This window comes from Chionomys nivalis, chromosome 5 (assembly GCF_950005125.1).
Source record: "Chionomys nivalis chromosome 5, mChiNiv1.1, whole genome shotgun sequence".
NCBI lineage: Eukaryota > Metazoa > Chordata > Mammalia > Rodentia > Cricetidae > Chionomys > Chionomys nivalis.
This window is the reverse complement of record NC_080090.1, coordinates 101149964-101170539: the sequence shown is the minus strand read 5'-3', so window position 1 is coordinate 101170539 and position 20576 is coordinate 101149964. Positions and strand designations below refer to the sequence as shown.

Here is a 20576-nt window from a genome sequence, read left to right as displayed (position 1 = left end):
CTAAGGCTGAGCATGCATAACTGGTAAGAAGTCTTTATGTCATGATTTGGGAGGAAACACCTTGACCAAAAACAATTAGGAGAGGAAGCAGTTTACTAAGCTTATGCTTCCACATCATAGACCATCACTGAAGGAAGTCAGTCAGGGCAGGAACTCAAACAGGGCAGGAACCTGGAGGCAGGAGCTGATGCCCAAGCCACCGAGGGGTGCTGCTTACTGGCTTGTTCCTTGTGGCTTGCTCATCCTGTTTTCTTATAGAACCTAGGACCACCAACCGGGGACGGCACTGTTTGGCTGGAAAGTTCCATCCGGAGACCCCTTCCCTATGAGTTGCCTCAGTCTAGACTCCATCCCTAAGAAAGTCCGCCAAACAGTGACCCCTCCTCAGAGATGCTCAAGGCCACTCCCACAGCGTTTTTTAACTGCTGCCTAGAGAACAAACACATGGTTTCCCGTCTTCCTTCCCCATCTCCTCTCTGAGGGCCTGGAAGGCCACCTGGGAGCGCTGGTATCCATTAAGCCTGGGCTTTTCTAATTTGGTTTGATTTGATCTGATTTGGATTACATCGACGGAGAGGTTTATTGGGCCACAAACTTTTCAGGCACCACCAAGAATGGGCTGGGCCCTCCCACATCAATCACGAATTAAGAAAATGCTCCACAGGTCTGCTACTCAATCACAGGGAGACATTTTCTCTACTGGGTTTCCTCCGCTCAGATCTCTAGCCTGTCTAGGAGCAGACACATGGCAGGAGCACTCGTATTTATCTGGATACTGACTCTCTTACCTGTTCACATTGTTTCAGCACCCCTAACACCTTTGTGGGGTGGGGTACACATGTATGCAGGTACATTTACATATGCAGAAGTCAGTGCATATAACCTCGGGTTGTTTCTTAGGCACCCTTCTTTTCTGAGGCAAAGACAGTTTCTTACAAACCTGTGATTCAGTAGGTAAGTGTTAGGAATATTTCTTAGACGAGCCTCTCTGCCCATGCAAATAATTCCAATCAGACCAAATTAACCGAATAAAAGATGCCCATGTTTAATGCAGTGCTCCCAGATGGCACAGGGAACGTATGGCGAGGGGGAGAGAGAGAGAAGGGAGGCCACATGAAACCCGGAGACCACATGTTCATTTTCTGGGGGGCAGCTTAAATAGCCTGTGGGAGTGGTCCTGACCCTCCCTGTGGAGGGGTCACTGCTTGGTGAGGTTTCTTTACCCTCCCTGGGGAGGGGTTACCACTTGGCAGGCTTTCCCGGAGGTAGAGTCCAGACCACGGCAACTCCCAGGGAAGGGGGCTTGAAATGGATGCCAGGGGCTAGGGTGACGCTTCCAACCAAATATCCCAGACTCCTTGGATATAGGGGTGTCAGGGGGCTGAGGTCTCACTCCCAACCAAATAGTAAGCTACAGTGGCTAGCCAGTGAGCCAGGAGGGGGCATGGGCAGGGGTGGGGGCGAAAGTGGACAACCAGTCCTAGCCTCCCTGGCACTGGCTACTCTAAGGACACGTGGACAAGCCTGGATTTTTTCCAATTTGTTGAGAATGAACTCAGGTCCTCGAGTTTGTTAGGTGTGCCAGTTAATGTTAATCACCAGCTCGGCAGAATCTAGACTCTCCTGAAAGTCGGGCCTCTGGGCATGCTTTGTCGGGGTGGGGGGGTGGGGGGGTGGGGAGGGGTGGGGGGTGGGGGGGGTGGAACCTATTTTGAATGGTTCCATTCAGTGGGCTCTGATATTGGACTGAATAAAAGGGAGAAGCCAGCTGAGCACCAGTGTGCTTTCATTTCTGTCTCCAGATGGACAATGAAACGTGCCTCAAGCTCCGGCTACTAGGAGTTCCCCACTGTGCCTCAAGGTCAATTGTTTCTACTTGGTTTGCACTTGTCAGAGTATCTAATCACAAACAACAAGAAACGTAAGACACAACGCCCTAACATCTTAAAGCAAAGCCAAATTATCCCCTCATTTTCATGCTAATTTTAAAGGCAACTCCACCCAGATGAAAGTTAGGTTATTCTAGGATTTCCTCTGGGTCTTCTTGGGCTAGGGAGGAATCCCACAGATCATCAAGGGTAAAGCGGTCTACATGAACACCGAAGATAGAGTTAAAACTAGCCCAACAGCACGTGACGACAGCCCAACTACTTAAAAGACTCTAGCTGAAGCATCGCTTGAGCCAGAGTACAAGGCTAGCGTAGGCAACACACCAAGAGCCCATCTCCTTAAATCATTTCGATACAATCGTAAAAGATAATTGGCTTTGCTTCACCGTTTAAAACTTAGGAAGGACTGAGCTCCCAAGGTTATAATGAGGAGCAGAAGGAGAGAGAACATGAACAAGGAAGTCAGGACCATGAGGGGTGCACCCAACCACTGGGACAGTGGGGCCGATCTATTGGGAGCTCACCAAGGTCAGCTGGACTGCTACTGAAAAAACATGGGATAAAACCGGACTCTCGGAATGTGGCGGACAATGAGAGCTGACGAGAGGCCAAGAAGAATGGCACAGGAACTTTCAACTGGCGATAGATCGAGAGAGAGACAGAGACCCAAATTGGAGCAACCGTCGGAGCTCTTAAGGTCCAAATGAGGAGCAGAAGGAGGGAGAACATGACCAAGGAAATCAGGACCACGAGGCGTGCACCCACCCACTGTGACAGTGGAACTGATCTATTGGGAGCTCTTCAAGGCCAGCTGGACTGGGACTGAATAAGCAGGGGTTGAAACTGGACTCTCTGAACATGGCGGACAATGAAGGCTGATGAGAAGCCAAGGACAATGGCACTAGGTTTCGATCCTAATACATGAACTGGCTTTGTGGGAGCTTAGCCTGTTTTGTTGCTCACCTTCCTGGGCCTGGATGGAAGTGGGAGGACCTTGGTCTTCCTGTAGGGCAGGGAATTTGGACTGCTCTTCAGTATCGAGAGGGAGGGGGAATGGACTGGGGGGAGGAGAAGAGGAGTGGGGATGGGGGAGGGGAGTGGGGGGAGGGAGCAATGTGTGGGAGGAGGGGAGGGAAATGGGAAACGGGGAGCAGTTGGAAATTTTAATTAAAAAAGAATAAAAAAAAAAAAAAAACAACTTAGGAAGTCAAGGGCAACACAGCTCCCTGGATGCTGGCTGGGGTGCTCTCCAATGGGCAGACTGCTCGCCTGCCGGACACAAAGCCTAGCACTGAAAAGAAAAACCAGGTATGGTGAAGCCTGGAATCCCAGCTCTGAGCGCGTAGAGGCTGTGTTAGGAGTCAGAAGACATGCAAGAGCACCTGAGTTCTATCAAATTGTAATTAGCCGAGTTTTTATTTAAGCTACAGCTGTCCTCAGTTCCCACAGGTGGCTTTGGAACTGAGCTAAAAGGCGAGGGCTGCTATTAAAGCCAAAGGCCACGATTTACTCTTGTGAGAGAAAGTCACAGGTCTTTTGCACTCCTGCGATTCCTCCTGGTGTTGTCTCAGGAGCCGCAGACTTCTAAGATGGAGTCCTCAGCTGCTACATCCCCTGCTGTCTCTGGCTCCTGTAAATCCAGTCATTGGCTCACATTTATGCAGTTCTAAAGGTTGATATCGCCGGGCGGTGGTGGCGCACGCCTTTAATCCCAGCACTTGGGAGGCAGAGGCAGGTGAATCTCTGTGAGTTCGAGACCAGCCTGGTCTACAAGAGCTAGCTAGTTCCAGGACAGGCTCCAAAGCCACAGAGAAACCCTGTCTCGAAAAACCAAAAAAAAAAAAAAAAAAGGTTGATATCTTAACTGTGTTGACTGTCCTTTTTCCTGTTAGCAGCCAGTTTGTAACACAGGGCCCTATGGTAACAATCAGAAGCGAGAGGGGAGGATTTTAGCTGATGTGTATTATTTCTTCCTCTCTTCCACATAGATATGGGGACAGGGAGGACACAGACCAAGACACAAGGGTGTCCCCCATGGGGTTCCAATTTCAGATACTTAGCAGGTAGTTTTCCTTAGCTATCAAGGCAGGAAGATGCAGTAGTTCAAGGTCATTCTTGGCTAAACAGCAAGCTGAAGGTCAGTATTGGATAGATGAGGCCTTGTCTCAAAAAAAAAAAAAGAAGTTATAAAACACACATACAAACCCAACACTGATGCTAGCTCAGCTGTTATCTATCTCCCAAGCAGGTGAAAGACCCGGATAAATCCAGACCCCTCTAGCAGAAAGAGCAGAGCCAAAAAAATCTAGCAGGGAGAGAAGAACCAAAAGTCTAGGTTAGCCAGTTCCTAACCTAGGTAACTCTGTTACAGGAACTAGCTGACCATAAAGTTAGATTATAATCTTGAGAATAATCTTGAAACAGGGAGTTACCCCCTTGTGATTATCACTGGTATTTTCGGAATTTTCCAATGATGCCCTCCCTAACCACTTTGAGTTATTGGGTTGTGGTTTCTTCCCTTAAATACCCCTTCTCCCAGCTACTCGGGGTCAAACTCTCTACCCCCGCGGGTGGGAAATGAGTTTCAGCCCCAGTGCTCTGGTTCCTGTCCTGTCAATGAACCTTGTGTGATTGCAGCAAGGACGGTCTCTTGTGAGTTCCTGGGGGGGGGGGGGGCTATCCCCCGAGACTTGAGTGAGAGTCTCCCCATTCCTGGGGCCTTTCACAGGAAACCCACAGATCCACCTCTTGTCACCACAGCCAAGTGTGGCCTGCGACCCAAGCCCACTCTCACTCCTGTGTATCCAGAGGCGCGCCGAATTCTCCCATCCTTATATTTGACTCTCCAGCTCCAACTTCTGTCCTGCACCACACGATTTCATATCCTGGCTTTTTATAGTTTAACAGGGCGAGGAGTCTAGTTCACAGGAACTGACTCTAAAGGTGATGATGTATCATCCCCAAACAGGAGCGTGTGTGGGTGCGAGAGCTTGCAGTTTTTTGTCTCTCCCTGCGACCGCCATTGTCAGGTTTGTAGCTGCCAGCTAGGGAATAATAGAAGCAGATTCCCTGCCATCCTGCACTGCACAGGGCCTGTGTCAGAATGAGACCACCTACCGGCAATGCCTGCAGACTTTGGCAGTTAGGACAACACAGCCCACCTGACCTACCCTACAAAGCCACGTGGTTCTCAGGCCATGAGATGCTGTGTTAAAAATCTCCCGGCCTGAGTTTGAGCCTCAGGATCCAGCAGGGGAGAAAACTGGTTCCGGCAAGCTGTCCGCTGATTCCACTGGCACCACTGCGGCACAAATACCGGAAAGAGAACAGGAACAGCCAGGGCTGTGAAGTGGGCATGTCACAGCCCATGTGACCATGATCCCACAGCGGCAGCAGCCGCCTACAGCGCGCCTGCAGAAAGTCTCTCAAGAGCCCCTAACAGTAAGCCCATGCGACCCAACCCTCCCCTGCCAAACTATACACTACTGGTGGATTCTAGGTGCGCCGGCTGGTATATGGCAACTTGGTTTTTTTTTTCTTTTTTTGGTTTTTCGAGACAGGGTTTCTCTGTGGTTTTGGAGCCTGTCCCGGAACTAGCTAGCTCTTGTAGACCAGGCTGGTCTCGAACTCACAGAGATCCGCCTGCCTCTGCCTCCCAAGTGCTGGGATTAAAGGCGTGCGCCACCACCGCCCAGCAACTTGATTTATTCTAGAATCATCTGAGAAAATACCTATTTAAGATCCAGCTATAGGCAAGCCTGTAGGGCATTTTCTTAATTAGTGATTGATGAGGACGGGCCCAGTCCATTGTGGGTGGGACCAATTCTGGGCTGGCGGTCCTGTGAAAATGTAAATCGTATAAACCCTTTCCTCCACAACTTGCTGGTCAGTGTTTCATCACAGCAATAGTAACCTAAGACACTAGAGCAATAGTAACCTTAGACACTAGAGCAATAGTAACCTTAGACACTAGAGCAATAGTAACCCTTAGACACTAGAGCAATAGTAACCCTTAGACACTAGAGCAATAGTAACCCTTAGACACTAGAGCAATAGTAACCTAAGACACTAGAGCAATAGTAACCTTAGACACTAGAGCAATAGTAACCTTAGACACTAGAGCAATAGTAACCTTAGACACTAGAGCAATAGTAACCTTAGACACTAGAGCAATAGTAACCCTTAGACACTAGGGCAATAGTAACCTAAGACACTAGGGCAATAGTAACCCTAAGACACTAGAGCAATAGTAACCCTTAGACACTAGAGCAATAGTAACCTAAGACACTAGAGCAATAGTAACCTTAGACACTAGAGCAATAGTAACTCTTAGACACTAGAGCAATAGTAACCTAAGACACTAGAGCAATAGTAACCTTAGACACTAGAGCAATAGTAACCTAAGACACTAGAGCAATAGTAACCTAAGACACTAGAGGAGGGGCAGGCGTGAATTATGAAACAAAACAGACAGGAACCTGGAAAAGGGACTAGGGGGAATAGGGCATTAGGGGTAGGAGGGAGACAAGAGGCCAATGCACTACCTACAGGTAGGACACTGTCAAAGATCCAGGTATTTACTCACTCGCTCATTTATTTACTGGTTTCTCCAGACAGGCTTTCTCTGTGTAGCTTTGGAGCCTGTCCTAGAACTCACTCTGTAGACCAGACTGATCTCTAACTCACAAGATCTGCCTGCCTCTGCCTCCCAAGTGCTGGGATTAAAGGTGTGCGCGGCCACCACCACCCAGCTATAAAATGTAACTCATCCTAAAACCTTGTAAAGACTGCATCTTCTATGGTTTCTGTGACAACCTCTCCATTTCCTCCGCCTAACAGGTCTGGGTATTGTTTTGTCTTGGGGGTGGGATATGGCAGCCGCTCACACGCATGTCGCAGTACGTGCATCCCACACAGGTGGGGGCCCAAGGAGAATGTCATACTCCCCTTCCGCAGAGACAGGGTCTCCCACTGAACCTGGAGTTGGCTATCAGGCTGCAGACCCCAGCAACTCTCCCATGGACCCCCAATATCACTAGAGTAAGAGCCACACCCAGATTGGGTTTTGTTTTTTCTAAATTGGTAGTGGGGATCTGAATTCAGGTCCTCAAGCTTATGCAATGTGTACTCGTAGTCACTGGGCGCTCTCCCAGTCCCTAACTCATTAAACCATGCCCTTAGGTGGTTTCTGCCCTCAGCTTGTGTTCAACATTTCACGCATTCCCACGGAGCTTGCCCACTTCTGACCAACAAACTAGCTGCTACACAGCATCACCCCAGACATTGGAAGGTGGCACTTCAACTGTCGGTGGCCCCCTCCTCCACTCCCCAGCTGAGTCAACTGCACCTCAGTCTGGTACCCAGTCCGTCCTCCCTCAACCATCCAGTACTAGCGGTTTACACAGCTTCAACAGCATGGGTGTGGGTCACTGTCCGGTGAGGAAGTGTTTTTATTTGTGCAGTTCTTACTATAACGGCCTTGACAGTTAATCTCGGTTGTCAATTTGATTGGACCTAGGATCAATTAAAAGACACCTCCCTCTACTTGGGTCTACAAGGGTATTTCCAGGAAAGACTGACTGAAGGGGGAAGACCCTCCCAGAGGGCCTTCATGCCCTGCCGGTGAGAGCATCTGCCCCGCTTCTGCCATCAGCAGTCACCCTTCACTCAAGTAACTGGGGGACTAAGCCTCAGCCTCTGCAGTGTGCAGACAGCCACTGTTGAACTAAGCAGTCCGTATTATACAAGGAAGCCAATCTAACAGATCCCTTTTATAATGTCCTCATTGCAAGAATCCTGTTCCTCTAGAGACCTGAATACAGCTGGATACCAAGTCTTCCTGTCAGGCATGGCTAGGAAGCTCCAGCTGAAAGAAAAACAGTTCAGTCCAAATAAAACTTCAGTAAGAACAGGGCTCGGGCAGCTCTTCTTCTGCCTACCCAGGAGCTAGGAAGTCTTTCTGGCGCCTCCAAGAAACCCTTACTATAGCTTATTTATTCTGTGTGCACATTAATGTGTAATCAAAAGACAACCTGTGGAAGTCCTTTCTCTCCTTACACCATGTGGGATCCTCAGGTCCACAAGACTAAACTCAGGTTATAAGGTTTGATGGCAAAAACCTTCCCCCACTGAACCATCTTGCCGGGCCCTAACTGGTTTTCTTTTTTAGTTTTGTTGTTGTTTTTGAGTTTTATTTTTAATTATACGTATGCATGTGTACTGTGTAGGAGTACACGAATGTGCACGTGATTGCCCAAGGAAGTCAGAAGAGAGCATCACATTTCCTGGCATCCCTGAAGCTGCAGTTACAGGCAGTTGAGCCACCAGACTGACATGGGTGCAGGACAGCCAATGCAGGTCCTCTGAAATGTTGTGATCAAGCTGCCCTCACTCCCCCTGACCGACAAGGATGTTTGTGTTCTTTCTGGCCGGTGGTTTTCCACAGAAGCAGTAGAGATATAAAAGACTCAGGGCAAAATAAAGGTTGCTGTTCTTCCACTTGAAAAGAAGCCTCCGTGTCTCAATCACGCACACACACACACACACACCCGCCAGTCTCAGCATCCAGGCTGCGCTGGGGCAGCATGAAAGAGCCATGATCTCTTGGGCTGCCCTGGATTCCTAAAATTAAAGCACAGTTGAGGCTGAGGCTATCCATGGTTGGTAGAATGTTTGTCTAGCATGTGCAAACCCTGGACTCGATCCCCAGCAGGACAGTACTGGGGATCAGACCTGAAAGCCTGGCTCTCAGGAAACAGAGGCAGGAAGATCAGAAGTTCAAATCATCCTCAGCTACACAGCAAACTGAAGGCCGTCTGGGCTCCATGAGACCCTGTCTCAAAAAAATAAACGAAGAATAATTCTGGGAGCTGTGTATCTCAGTGGTAGAATGAACGTTTAGCATATGTGAGGCCCTGGGTTTAATCCACAGGTCATCAAAACAAAAACAAACTAAAACCAGAGGCACAGTTTCTTGACATCTTCAATTCAAATACCTTTAAATCTCCTGGTGGAGGTAGATTCCAGACATTGCCTGTACTTCACATTAGAGCCCAGGTGTGGTCAGCGGTGTCTTGGTTAGAGTCACTATCACACAGCAGCACATGCTTACCACTCTCGGCTCCTTCACCCTCAGAGAAACATCAGCAGTTAATTCTCCGTGGAGGAGAGCTCAAACAGAAGCACACTAAGTTACAAAGGGACCAACAACAGTTTTATTGCTTTACAAGCCAGCAATGAACACAACTAATTATCAACATGACGCTTCAAAACTCTCTGATGGAATTATGACACCAGAGGTACGCCTTTGCTCTAAGTGCAATTTCACTGCACTGTTAGAACTCAAGTTCAAGAGTTAGGGAGGTGCAACGGCACTGGCAAGAGTCCCAGCTACTTGGCAGGCTGAGGCAGGAGGAGGGCTTGAGCCCAGGAGGTTGAGCCCAGTATAGACAACACTACAGGTGGGATATCACACCCTCTGTCTCTGAATAGGGAAATCTAGACCGTTTGGCAAGAGCTTTAATGTGTCCAGCAGAACCCACACCTGAGCAACAAAGCAAGGACCTGGGGAACCTCCTATCTCTAACTGAACGTGCAGCAGAAAAACCTACTCAGTCCAGACTGTGCTAACACTGAGCATTTTAACAACCTTCCTGGACATGTCCAAAGGCCTAAACCTGTACTCAGGAGCTGGAAACAGAGGTGTGAGTCCCAGGCCAGCCTGGACTATTTCCCTGTCTCAAAGGCAAACTAACAAAAAATAGCCTAATAACCTATTCTAACCCCGCAAAAAGGACCATGAAGAAAGCTGGTCTACATGCCCGACCATACAGAGCAATCACATCTCACCCCTGCTCCTTCCCTGTGACGGGGATTAAGGTCGGCCTTGCCTCACCCCACTGCAAAATGAGGGACTGAACCTAGGCCTCGAACACGCTAGGAAGACATGGTCGCTGAAACACCCTCATCTTCTAGGTTGTTTATGTCACAAGGTCTCACTCAATTAGCCAGGCAAGCCTTGAGGCCTGAATTTGCCATCCTCCTGCCTTAGCCTCCTGAGTAGCTGGAGTACAGGCCTGCACTCTCAGGCCCCACTTTCCAGTCAGCCTTAAACCACCACCTGATAAAAGCCAGTGTCAAATATCCCACTGCACAAACAAGAAGCCCAAACTATTATCAAGCAAGAAAGGGGACATTTCCTAAATACTTCCTATTTCACTGGAAATACCAGCAGCTTCTTTTCACAGGGTACAAAAAAAAGTAGGGTGAAAATTTTTGTTCATTGGATTTGGGGCTTTTTGTTTTTTTACATCCCGGGGATGGACCCAGGGCCTCACCCCTGCCAGGCAAGTGCTCTACCACTGAGCTACATCATTAGCCGTGACTGTTAACAATTTCAGTCCTGCCCCAGGAATGGCCAGATACGCATTCTTGTACTATCTAAAGAGGAGAAGGGTCCGAGAAGTTCACAGGGTTTACATGACTACCATGAACTACACATTTAAAAGGAACTGATAGCATCAAAACCTGAAATTTCTTATTACAAAAAATACTACCAATCACGTGGAATTTTTAAAGCCAAGTTTTACTTCTTCCACACCAAACGGCATTGTTTTCTGTAAGAAGATGCTCCTTGGGTACAGCTAGTGGATGAATGCATGAGGATGGCTTTCTACTCCCAGACCAGGTCTAGTGCCTGCTGGGAAAAGGTCTCACGGCTCACGGATACAACACACAGGTGTGAGCTCACAACAGGTGTGGAGACTACAACTGCTACGGCAGGCAGGACGTAAGGTGGCCTCAGAAGACAAGGTCTCTAGCAAACAGACATCACTTCAGAGGTCTTTCTAAACTGGCCTTGCTGAGCTGGACTGGACAGCTCCATCTGCTGTATTCTCATGGCAGTGAAGGAATCGGGTTCTCTAATTTTCTCCGAAAAAAAAAAAAACTTAACTAATTTACACAACTTACAATAAAAAGGGGAAAATAAAGTTCCCTTGTCTATTCTCACACTATATCCAGGCTAGGACTGGGAATGGAGCACGAACTCGAACCTAGAAAACATGGGTCTCTTCTGGAAGAATCACAAACAAATAAACAAACTTGTTAATCACATCAACAGTCCGGTAAGCAAGAAAAGGACTTTTACCAAGAGACCGACATTTACACTTTCGACAAAATGGGAATACAACAAAGTACACAGCAAGCTCACTGAAACGTCAACAAAAATCCTATCCGTGGAAAGGGCTTTTATATATCCAAAAAGTATCTCAATTCTGATACGCACACCACACAGCCGGTTACGAAAATAAAGCGCAGTGCTTAGCAACTGGCGTGCTAACTACAGAAGAGGCACCGTGCTACCCTCCCTAGCAAAGGCCAGGTCGGCAAGGCCAGCGCAGGGAGAAGATTCTATTTTTCACCACCAGCCGCCGCCGTCTCCTTATTAAAGCCGCGGATGGAAAGGTCATAGACCACCTCCTCTACTTTCTTCACATCGTACTTCAGGCCATCGTAGCGCTTCCTCAGCGAGTCGTTTTTCAGGTTGAGAAGGCGGAAGCCTGAATCCAGCTCATTGATGAAAGTCGAGATGTGAAGGGGCCGAGAGTAGTCCCCGGCCGTCACACTGTTGACAGACAGCCGCGACTGCACAGGAGAAATCAGGGCGTCACTGTGAGGTTTCTCCCTCAGCACCTCCTCCCAGTAACCGCTAGAACCTCAAATCTAGACACCTACTACACTGAACTGGTGCTCCACGTTCATGTACATGTTAAGCAAGAACCCACTAAAACTTGTCTTGTGATTTCCATGCAGACTCCATGGCACATGCACGCACACAAACACAATAAACATGATTTTTTTTCTTCAAAAAAAAAAAAAAAAAAAAAAAGGTGGCCAGCACAAGGAACGACAGCAAGTTTGTCCTTGGGCCTCCACAAGGACACTCACAAACATGCACACAGGACCATGCCCAACACCCACATTCTTACCAGCTCACTGGCAAGAATTAAAACTCCCGAGAGATAATCTTCCACGTCCAAATGAAATCCTTTTTCCCGATCTGGTTCAACTGAAAACACATCAGAATAAAAAACAGAGTCATGATATGTAGAAGAATATAAAGATACACACATATACATTAAATCAAGAGATGAAAATCTTTTCTAGCTTCTTAGGGTGTTCCCACCCTTACCAACTCTATAGATACTACTGTATGCAGCTCATGGTAGCCTCCCAGCCTGATGACCTCAGTTCAATACTGGGAACTGACTGACAGAACAGAAGGGAAACCAACACCCAAGCTGTCCTCTGACCTCCACATGAGCACGTTCTGTGCACACACACAAATAATGCACTGCAGTTATTGGCCTCACACACGCACGCACACACACACACACACTCACAAACACAGAAGATAGTCCCCCGACACCAAAACCTAAGCTAATATAGAAGACTCTACAGATCACACGAAGGCACTTACTGCCAAGAATCTCCGTAACCGCCTCTCGAGTCACCAGGGTCTCTGTTTCCAAATACACTACGAAGGCCGCCAGGAAGACAAGGCGCTGGAGCACAAACCGCCAGTGCTCGTGAAACCTGCAGGAAAGGTACAGCAGGTACCAAGTTAAGGACTGCCACAAGGACACACCTGGTATGGCTCAACCCAGTGCATTAGAAATGGCGTTCTTCTACAAACAAAATCTGTGTGCAACCTCAATATGTAAAACAGACAGAAGCCATTCAGCACTCAAATACATTAAATAGATTTGGTATAAGTTTGATACGTTCAGATTTATAATATTTACTTGTAAGTTTAATCAACTAGAATCACAATCCAATTTTTTACTAATATAAAAATTAAAATTAAACAGGGCTCAGGTGGTATAGTGTTTGCCCTGGGCTCTAGTCCACACACAGTATAAACCAGGAATGGTGGCAGACTTTGTAATCCCAGCACTCAGGAGGTAAAGGCAGGAGGGTGAGATGTTCAAGGCCATTATCCTTACTAAATACCAAGTCTGAGGCCCCTTGGGCTAAAATGAAAGGAAGGGAGGGGGAGGAATGTTGCAACTAAATTACAATCTCAACAAATAAAATTTTCTAAAGTAACGGTTTCCTTGTAAATTGTTTGAAAGTAAATATTAGAAAATATGAAAATGCAGCCGGGTAGTGGTGGCGCATGCCTTTAATCCCAGCACTCGGGAGGAAGAGGAAGGTAAATCCCTGTGAGTTCAAGGCCAGCCTGGTCTACAAGAGTTAGTTCCAGGACAGCTAGGACTGTTACACAGGGAAACCCGTTCTCGAAAAACCAAAAAAAAAGAAAATATGAAAATGCTAGTTTTACTGCCATTATTATCAACATAATCCTTGTGGTTCCTTCTACAAGACTTTTACCTATCCATATGAAATCATCCTGTCCCTTCAGAGCCTGATGTTACGAACAGTGCCCGTTTTCTTACAGACCTGTAGTACTGCTCGGCAGGGAACTTGGTCTTCAGAGACGTCAGATGCGTCTTCACCGTACCAAAATGTTCTCGCGCTTTCAAGCACCTCTTTGGAACTGGTCAGAAAAAATAGTCATGTTTAATAATGAAAAACTTACCGAACTGCAGACACAGTCCTTGTAGTCTACCTGGACGTGAAACAACTGAAAAGCAGAGACTGGTACCCCTCAGCATCTACTTCTACCTGTCCTCCGATACCTGACTGTTGCTGCCTCACAGCGATTCTCAGATTGATAAACTCTACATCCCTATGTAAATGACTTGCCTTAGAAATCTGCAAGCTGTTACTATAAGACTCCATCAGAAAACCATCTCAGCTCTTAGCTACACTGGCTGCATCTTACAACAGAGATCCGCTTCCTCTGCCACCCAAGTGCTGGGATTAAAGGTGTGCGCCACCACCGCCCAGCTAGATTTACAAGGTTTTTAAGCAGCTGTAATTAATGCCAGTAGAATGTCACAGCAACAAACATCCTTACTTAAACCATACTATGCACAAGTTGAAAACCAATCAAAATGCCAAGAATGATGTGGGAGTCTTCTGTTTTGTGTTGACTTCATTGGTTAAATAAAGAAACTGCCTTGGCCCTTTAATAGGACAGAAAATTAGGTAGGCGGAGTAAACAGAACAAAATGCTGAAAGAAAGAAAGCCGAGTCGGTCAGTTCTCCCACCCGACACAGACGCAGGTTAAGATTTCCCTGGTAAGCCACCAGCTCGTGGTGCTACACAGATTATTAGAAATGGGTTAATTAAGTTGTGAAAATTAGCCAATAAGAGGCTAGAACTAATGGGCCAAGCAGTGTTTAAAAGAATACAGTTTCCATGTAATTATTTGAGGGCATAAGCAAGCCAGGCAGCCGGGAATATAGCAAATCCATAAACTGATCAAACCACTATGCTCCAATTTTTACTGCTATAAAAAAGCACAATGGACATTTTACACAATAAAATGACATGGATGTATTGGGTATATCTTCTTAATGGAAAGTGATTTAGAGACTGATAGATTGCACAAAAATCTTCAAAAGAAAAGCAAAGCACTTACTGTCCTGAAACCCCGTACCCTGATGGACCCCTTGAAGCAGGGTCAAAATCTCTCGAGCAGTTTGTTCTAAACTCTGTACAACTTTTCGAATTTCCTAGAGAATTAAAAATAAAAGTTAGATAAGGTCAGTGTAATCATTACCACAGACACATATAAACAAGCTACCACAACCTCACATGCAGGCACAGCCCTCAGGACCTTCACAAGAAAGGACTCTTCAGGCATGAACCCACACTCTTCCATGGACTAGTTCTTGTCACTAAAAGCCTTAGATTCCTCAGGGGGCCAGAAGAGAAAAACAGCCACCTGCCCAAGTACCCACCTGAGACACTTTAAAAATGAACAGTCGGCAATGTAAATGTTGTCTATAGAACAAAGACTGGTTGAGAGGTTTTCATTCATTCATACACACACTCATTAAGCACATTTAGTGACGGGCATTAGCAATCACTGAAGAAGCAAGCAATCCCTTTTGGCAATTTAACAAATAAGACACGTAAACATTTTTTAATTTTTCTTGATTTTAAAAGCTAGCAGAAAAGCAATCCTTTACGTTTTAAGGTCAAGACGAGAACCACAAATTGTTCTCGTGGTGACGTCCGTGCAGAAAGACGCTAAAGGTTAGAGTTTCAAGTTCGAGGCCACACAGGGTCTCCGATACAAAGAGTCAGCGAAAGCAGGAGATAAATTCCAGCAAACGCAGACAGTACAATATCTGAAGCACTAGAGGAATAAAATAGTAAATTTGAACACACATACAATGACAAGTGTAAAATGAGATCAGGGAGAGAGACCTTATGAGCCACAGCAGCATCTAGATTTTTGTTTTAATTCTATGTGGGATGAGAAGCTATAGGAGAGTTTGGTTTGGGTTTGTTTTTAAGGAAGGATAGTAAGTACTTTAAAAAAAAAAAAAATACCAGCAACCAGTACAGGAAAGGTGTACTGACTGATCGCCCCGGGCGTTAAGGAAGCCAGGGACTGGAATGCTGAAACAGTGGTATTTCAAAGTGTCAGGAGGGAGAAGTGATATTCAAAGAGGCAGATGATGCTGAGGAGCAAGAAGAGAAGTCGAATCCGGAACCGAGAGGCGGCCTAACCTGAACCCATCGGACCCGAAAACAAGAGACCGAGCAGGGGCGGGACCACGTAGCCCAGCCTGGCAAGGAAAAGGGAGAAAGGTGGGGAGGCTCGCCTCTCGGATGTCCTGCTCGGCAGCCAAAAAGCCCTGCAGCTCCACGAAGATCTCGCTCACAGACATGGCGCCGGCCGCCCAACAACCAGCCAGCGCCGGAACCCCGCCGAAGAAGCGCGTCTCACGGACGAGCAGCGAACTCGCTCGTACAGCCCGTCCCTGTCGCTACCGCCGCGTCCACCGGCTCTGCGCCACCGCTGGCGCCGGGGTCTTCCCACAGCCGCGGCGCGCCGGAGCCGGGGCTGCCCGCCGCACTGCCTGAGGCGCCGCGCTCAATGTCCCGTGCCGGGCGCGTGTCCCGACGCCGGACAGCAGCACTAAGGGCGGACCTCGCCTGCCGCCCGCAGATAGGCATCTCCGCAAACAGCCCTACCGAAGGGGCCTCGGAGGCACGTGGCCATAGGCCAGCTGATAGGCTGCTCCAACTGAGGAGGCGGGGCCGAAGGCGGGCACAAGTCCTAGGCATCTCGGGGAAACGGGGTGGGGGGGGCGCCTTAGCTGCACGTGGCTCAAAGAGGGCGGGGCCTGCGGATGGTGCCGTTTGCTTATGCATATGCATATGTTATTTACATACTTCAAACCAAGGGAAGAAAAAATAGTTCGCGTGCTTCACAACAAACAACATGCATAAACTGAGTGTAAAAGAATGTCGAAAGAAGTAATTTGTTAAACAAAAACAGTAAATGGTGGCTGCCTTTAACCCCAGCACTCTGGAAGCAGAGGCAGGAGGATCTCCTTGAGTTCGAGGCCATCCTGGTCTACAAAGCAAGTTCCAGAACAGCTAGGGCTGTTACACAGAAGAACCCTGTCTCTTAAAACAAAACAAAAAACACCGTGGGGCAGTCACGTGCTCATTTGTCATTCATCAGGGTCTTAACTAGGCTGGTGTTGAGCTCATTAGGTAACCATGAACCTTCTGATCTTCTGCCTTCATCTCCCCAGTGCTGGGATGACAAACATGGAACACAATGCCCATAACCTTTAAGTCATAACCTCCCATGCCTGCCATTTTATGCAAGTACCTTCTGGGAAGTTTCTAAAAACTCCAAGTTCTGGGATGTGACAGACATGAGGACAAATAGCTCCAGTAGCAACAGTTGGGAAGAGTGGCTTAAGGAAGATAAGGGCCTCTTTCTCTGCCGAGTCCTATGTTCCAACACAGAAATCTCTGGCCTCCGAGGTGGACCACACCAAGTGACTATAACTGGTATGCAAACCCAGGAGCTAGAGAATACATACAGGCAACAGGTGAGCTTGGGAATACAGGCAAACAGTGAGCGAGAGAATATAGGCAACAGGTGAGTTAGGGAATACAGGCAACAGGTGCGCTAGGGAATACAGGCAACAGGTGAGCTAGGGAATACAGGCAGTCAGCTAGGGAATACAGGCAAATGGTGAGCTAGGGAATATAGGCAAACGGTTGAAACCCACTGGGTCCTGTGACTGCCCATCAGACAGCAAGACCAGCAACTGGGAGTGTGTGGCTTGAGACAGCTTTCTTTTTCACTTGAGGGCTTTGTCTCAGGTTTCGACTGTAATGAGACACCGTGACCCAGACAACCTGGGGAAGATTTTATTTCAGTTTACCCTTCCAGGTGACAGTCCACCACTGAAGGAAGTCAGGACAGGAACTCAAACAGGGCAGGATCCTGGCTGCAGGAGTTGATAAAGAGGCCATGGAGGGGTGCTGCTTACCCGCTTGCTCTCCATGGCTTGCTTGGTCTGCTTTCTTATAGAACCCAGGACTACCACCCCAGCGATGGTACCATCTACCATGGGCAGGGCTCTCCCCATCAATCACTAATTAAGAAAATACCCTACAGGCTTGCCTACAACCTGATCTTATGAAGGCATTTTTGAGGCTCCCTCCTCTCAAATTACTCTAATTTGTGTCAAGCTGATAAAACTATCCAGGATAGGCTGATTTCACATTATTTTACAACATCCTCAAAGTTCATCCGCATTGTAGTATGTAGCCAGACTTTAAAATCCTTTGTAGCATTGAATGAAATCAAATTTTACCAATTGTCTGTAGACCAGCACTCAAGTAATATCCACCTTTTGGCTGGTTTTCATTTATTAGTAGCATCTGTGGGTGTGTGGGGTGTTAGATTTCTGAGGCAGTATAACAGAAAGCAGAAAAAGACCTCAAAAGACTGGAGTGTTTATTTCAAACATTGAGGGACAGGCACTCTTCTGAGGGAAATGGGTGCCTGTCAGGGGCGGGAGTAGAAATGAGGAAACCGTTTGCAGCCAAAGGAGACTAAGATGGTTGCACAGTCTCTCTTCCCTGGAATTGTCTGCTTCAGGCAAGACAGATTGTTTGGGAGACAGGTGATCTCAAACTGAGCAAAATCATTTATAGGAATCCTGCTTTTTGGCCTGAGCACCCTATCAAGTATGGTGTGGGTATGGATGCATAAGCCACAATGTGTGTATGTCAAGACTGTAATATTAATCTGGGGGCATCACCCCAGCCCTTTAACACCCCTATATCCAAGAAGTCTGGGATGATTGGAAGCCCCGGGCCTGGCAGTTTTCCTGGCTTGGACTCCAACTCCCAGCCTGCTAAGCACTGACCCTCCCCAGGGTTGGGGCAGATCCCCCTACCTCTGTTTCTCTCTCCCTTGCCATACTTTCTCAGCCACCCAAGAGTGCACCATTTATTAAACATGGGCGTTTTAATTTGGCTAATCTAGTCTGATTGGATTTCTTTGCGCCAGCGGAGCTGCTCATCTTAGGAAAGATTTTTCCTAGCAGAGATCAGAGCACAACTTCTGCCCATGGCTACTGAGGCTGGAACTCAGGTCATCATGCTTGCAAGGCAAGCATTCTACCAACTGAACTGTCTCTTGTCTGTTTATTTCAGAAAAGCCAGAGCTGATGCTGCTGGATGTGGGGCCCAGCAATGCAGTGCTTGCAGGCATGGCATGCACAGAGACCGAGAGCATGCTTCTAGCCCAGGACAGAAAATCAGGAACAGCCAACCCAAGGACCTCTGTTTGTCACACTTAAATAAAAATAAAGTACCACTCTTTTAAAATATTAAAATTATGTATTTAAAGTATTTATTTTTAGGTCTGTGTAAGTGGGGGAATGGGGTCTTCTCAAGAAGCCAGAAAACGGCATCAGATCCTGGAACTGAAGTTTCTGGTGTTTGTGAGTGTATGGGAGAAGGCGCAGTAAAGAAACTGCTTACATGAACACTCCATTAGGGGGAAGGTTTTTACTGTAGGTAAAAGAGAGGGGAAAAAAAATACAGAAGCATCCGGAAGAGTCCAGAGCGGAGAGAAAAGCAGACCAGACATGGCCAGAGCCAGGAAAGAGGGGGAGTAGAGAAGAGGCAGAGATAGCGAGAGATGGGGCACGGTGAGGACTAGTGAGATAGCCCAAGAGAATAGCAAGATAGAGTGAGGGAACACAGGATGGACAAATTTGTCCTGTGGCCATGGAGGAGCACTATTTATTGGCTTGTTCCCATGGCTTGCATATTGCTTAGCTCAACCTGCCTTTTTCCCCCTTTTCTTTCTTTCTTTCTTCTTTCTTCCTTCCTTCCTTCCTTCCTTCCTTCCTTTCTTTCTTTCTTTCTTTCTTTGGAGACAGGGTCTATTGACCCCCGGTTGTCTTGGAACTTGCTAACTAGACCCTAGACTAGGCTGGCCTCAAACTCACAAAGATCTTCTTTTCTCCACTTCATGAGTGTTGTGATTAACGGTATGCACCACTATACCTGAACCCTGGCTTCTGCCCAGGACCAGCTGCCGAAGGGTAGCACCATCTACTATGAGCATTAATCATTAGTCAAGAGAGTGTCCCACCAGCATGCTCACAGGCTGATCTAATGGAGGCAATTTTTCAACTGAAGTGGCCTCTTGCCAAATGACTCTAATCTGTGTCAAGTTGTCAAATACTACCAAGCACACCCCTTGTCAAAAAGCCCACTTTTTGCAGCAGATCAAAGACTTACTGAGATCTATAACTAGTCAAAATGCAGAGGCTAAGGGGCCACGTAGGTGCCCTGTAGCAACAGATGTACCTACAATGAAATCCCTACAACTGTGGAAGAGTGGCCAGAGTGTAAGAATCGGAATAGCAGGATGCCTGTCGAGAGGTGGTATCTTCTAGACACGACAGAGAAGCTGCACCCATGAAATCTCAGCAATATGGTTGCCTGAACAAGACCTGCATAAGGACAGCGTGGATGGGAGGAATTTCACAAGGCTTTACCCCTAGATGAGGAGCTACAGGCAATTCATGGCTGCTGAAGGAGGGAGAATCTACTTCAAGGAAAGAGCCCCCAGTAGGTTAGCCAATCCCAGGAGGCTGGTCCCAAACACCTAGACATGTGAGCAACCCTAAATGGGCTCAGCAGGAAGTATATGAAGAGTTCATGAATCAGAGAGCAGGTGATAGGGATATGGGAGGCGTGGGAGGGGCGAGGGAGTGGGGGAATGATGGCAGTACATAAATACAATATTTGTGTATGAAATATCAACAAATAAATGTTTTTAAAGAAGCTGGAACCGGCCCAGCCCAGGCCAGGGTGCAAGGCAGCCAGACGACACAGGGAAGGGGTCACTCCATGAACAAGTGTAAGATAGAGAGAGGGGAGAGAAGGCAGAGGAGCGGTTTGTGTGCTACGGAAAGAGGCGAAACAGGGGATGTGTTGGTGGCGAGTAACAGCCCAAGGTGAGCGGTCTGTGCCATGTCTCCATCTGTAGCTCTACAGAAGCAGGAGTCTGTGTGGATGTCTGTGGCCCATGAGGACATCCGTGGTCTGGGCTGCCTGCCATCTGGGGATATGTTGGTGACCGAGTACCACACTGAGTTCGCCTTGCCCCTTGCCATTGAACTGGCCTCAATGGTGTAAGCACGGGGAAGCTGGAGGGCTGATCAGATCAGCTACCACCCAGACCCAGATCCAGGGCTTTGAGGTGGCCC

At 47.6% G+C, this 20576-nt stretch overlaps 1 protein-coding gene across 1 annotated transcript; it reads right to left on the bottom strand.

The window, feature by feature from the left end:
* Positions 1-9080: 9080 nt before the first annotated feature.
* Tsn (translin) lies at positions 9081-15970 on the bottom strand. Its single transcript, XM_057770920.1, has 6 exons — positions 15636-15970; positions 14441-14534; positions 13353-13449; positions 12370-12485; positions 11879-11958; positions 9081-11534 (listed from the first exon to the last, which is right to left on the bottom strand). Exons 1-6 carry the CDS (start codon positions 15699-15701, stop codon positions 11301-11303), a joined length of 687 nt encoding a protein of 228 aa, XP_057626903.1. The 5' UTR covers positions 15702-15970; the 3' UTR covers positions 9081-11300.
* Between the last annotated feature and the right edge of the window lie 4606 nt (positions 15971-20576).

Excerpts from the sequence above, each read along its gene's own strand:
- Tsn (XM_057770920.1), bottom strand. The coding sequence starts at position 15,701 with ATGTCTGTGAGCGAGATCTTCGTGGAGCTGCAGGGCTTTTTGGCTGCC. Across the intron at positions 13,450-14,440 it reads GGGTACGGGGTTTCAGGACA|TTCCAAAGAGGTGCTTGAAA; the intron begins GTAAGTGCTTTG and ends TTTTCTGACCAG. Across the intron at positions 11,959-12,369 it reads GGTTACGGAGATTCTTGGCA|TTGAACCAGATCGGGAAAAA; the intron begins GTAAGTGCCTTC and ends ATGTGTTTTCAG.